This window comes from Protobothrops mucrosquamatus, unplaced genomic scaffold (genome assembly GCF_001527695.2).
Source record: "Protobothrops mucrosquamatus isolate PMUCROS unplaced genomic scaffold, P.Mucros_1.0 scaffold14783, whole genome shotgun sequence".
In the NCBI taxonomy this organism is placed as follows: domain Eukaryota; kingdom Metazoa; phylum Chordata; class Lepidosauria; order Squamata; family Viperidae; genus Protobothrops; species Protobothrops mucrosquamatus.
The window spans coordinates 3326-6041 of NW_015400552.1; the positions used below are offsets into that span (position 1 = coordinate 3326).

The 2716-nt window shown below is 40.3% G+C and overlaps 1 protein-coding gene across 1 annotated transcript; it reads right to left on the reverse strand.

The window, feature by feature from the left end:
- Positions 1 to 1283: 1283 nt before the first annotated feature.
- Positions 1284 to 2029, reverse strand: LOC114923796 (A-kinase anchor protein 12-like; the record flags this gene model as incomplete). Its single annotated transcript, XM_029287134.1, has 1 exon — positions 1284 to 2029. A coding segment is annotated over one exon (746 nt), but the record flags the coding sequence as incomplete, so codon positions are not given.
- Positions 2030 to 2716: the final 687 nt, after the last annotated feature.

Consider the following 2716-nt stretch of genomic DNA (forward strand, 5'->3'; position numbering starts at 1 on the left):
TTAACAGCAATTTTAATTGGAAACACAGCCGTCAATATTTGGTTTTTAATTCGGTTTTTATTGGGGTTTATATTTTTGTGTTTTTGTATTTTTGTATTTGTGTATAGTATCTGTTTTTAAATATGCTGTGAACCGCCCTGAGTCCTATGGGAGAAGGGCGGTATATAAATTAAATTATTATTATTATTATTATTATTATAAAATCCAGGATTACATAGGTCATGCCACCACTGTATTTTGTATTATTATTTCACTTGCTGGAGCTTTTACAATATGGCTTTCCATAAGCAGATTATAGTTTATTTAAATAATTGGTTTCCCATTAGCTGTTAAAATGATGGCAAATTAAAGTGGCACTTAAATCTTACTTTGAAGTGGTCTGTACATAATAAACCTTTTGTGGATCCGGGCGTTGGAGACCGCCCAGAAATGGGCTGCCAGAGGGCCGCAGAAGTGTCCCCCGGCCTCAGATCCGGGCAGCAGCGGCCTGGGGAAGGCGTCCAGCACCGGGATAGGGCTGCCAGAAGCCCACAAGAGCATCCCCAGCCTCAGATCCGGGCGGTAGCAGCCTGGAGAAGGTGTCCGGCGCCCAGATCAGTGTGCCAGAGGGCCACAGAAGCGTTCCCTGGCCTCAGATCCGGGGGGCAGTGGCCTGGAAAAGGCCTCCAATACTCCAATCCAGTCTCCGGAGGTACACGGAAGCGTCCCCAGCCTCAGATCCAGGTGGCAGTGGCCTGGAAAAGGCCTCTGATGTCCCAATCCAGCCTCTGGAGGCACATGGAAGCATCCCCCTGGCTTCGGTTCCATTCTCTGTTGCAGACAACAGAGGCCTAAAGTACCATGAGATCACGCAAGATCAGTACAGTGAGATCTCGCCCCACTTACCTCGCATGATCTTGCGTTACTTTAGGCCTCCATTCTCTGAATGCTTCGAAAGCCTGGAGCAGTCAAGGAAGCGAAGAATCTCGATCTTCGCAGGGTGAGTATTGAAGGTCTGATGCCTAGGGAGACGTGGGCCGGCGGTGGGAAAAACCAGGGTGAATGTTGCAGAGCCTCTGTGGTCTCTCGTAAGGGCGAATGACTGCCGTGGTGCTGTAATATTCATAATTTCGGGACTTGTTCATAAGCACTAGTGAACACTCGTAACCTGGGGATTACCTGTAAATATTTTCTACTTTTTCTACACAAATTAAAGCTTCCCATGATGCAGAAGTATCAACTTTTTTCTTAGACTCATCTGCACTTTTTTCTATTTTTTGTTCCTCATCATTTCCTTTAATATCTTATGTCCCATCTTTTTCTGGTATCAGTTTTTCTTTTTCTAAGTCTTCTTTAACAATTATTCCTTCTCTTGTCGCTTCTTTCTCCATTTCTTGTTCTTGTTTTTTTTCTTTTTCAGATTGCACTTCTTCTTTAGGTTTTCTGAAGCTTGTCCTTTTTCTAAACCCAGCCCAACTCTGAGTAAAAAACTTTCTCAGAGGTGATGCAGTTTCAGCAGTTGATGAGCTTACTGGAGAATCTGGAGATTTAATCCCATTGTTTTTGATTTCTGCCTCTTTGCTTTCTGCTTCCATAGGGCTTTCTGTTACTTTCTCAGAGGAGGTTTCTCCTTTCATCTCCTCAGCTTCTTCCTCAGTCTTGTCTACAGAGGCAGTGATTTCACTTTGTGTGGCTTCTCCCACTGTCTCTGTCATGAGTTGTTTATAGTCTCCAGCTACGTCACTTGACCCTTCTGCAACCTCTGGCTTTACAGCCATTAGCTGAACAGGTTCAGCTTTCTCTGTTTTATCTTTTTTAACTGTAAATTTGAATCCAACTAATTTAAAAACCTTTTTAAATCCAACATCATTTGATGGAGATACACCAGGCTGATCTTCTTTTTCTTCTGATGCCAGCTGTTTATTAGCATCTTCTGTGTCTTTCTGTACCTCATCTTCATTTGACTTGGCATTTAATTCTGCTAGGCTGGTTTTTATATTTTCAGTAGATTCCTCTTCCAGAATTAAATTTGCAGCTTTTGTTTCACCAACTGTAAAAGATATTGAAAGTTGATAAAAAAAATTAGAAGTGCCGTTGTAATAAATAATGTGGGAAGTGTAAATAAAAATAATTGGAAATATAAATAAATTGTATCTTCTCAAATTTCTTCATCCTTATTCTGAATTTTAAGAAGATATTTTAATGATAATTTCCATGAATTTTAATGCATGCTATGTGTTATGATTATGCACATTTCAAAAATGGTTCCAAATAAGTGCTTCAGAAGTAGTGCAACTCATGATATAATTCTTAAAGGAACTGAAATGCTTCTTTTCAGGCTTATGTGGAAAAAAGATGGTGTGATTTAACAAACAACAGACGTGATTGTGCAAGGGTCTTTTCAAAGACTATACTGTCCTAGTGTGTAGGAGTGGGCTCTATTTTGTGTGGATAATGAGATTGTGAAGTTGTGCAGTGTCAGAAGCAAGCTGGTGGCACAGCTCACTTTTAACTCATTGTGTAATTGTCCAAAAGTGCTCAAATTGTTTGATATACAATTTTTGAATGCTTACTTATTGAACACATTATTAATATCCCAGAAATTGTATGCAATTTTTTGTATAAATTCCAGTTATACTCCAGGTCTAGGATTGCCACAAATCCCATAATCCCTTGCCATGGCCAGAGTGACATGTGAACGGAGTTACTAAAACTTAGTAACAACTAAAATGCCATA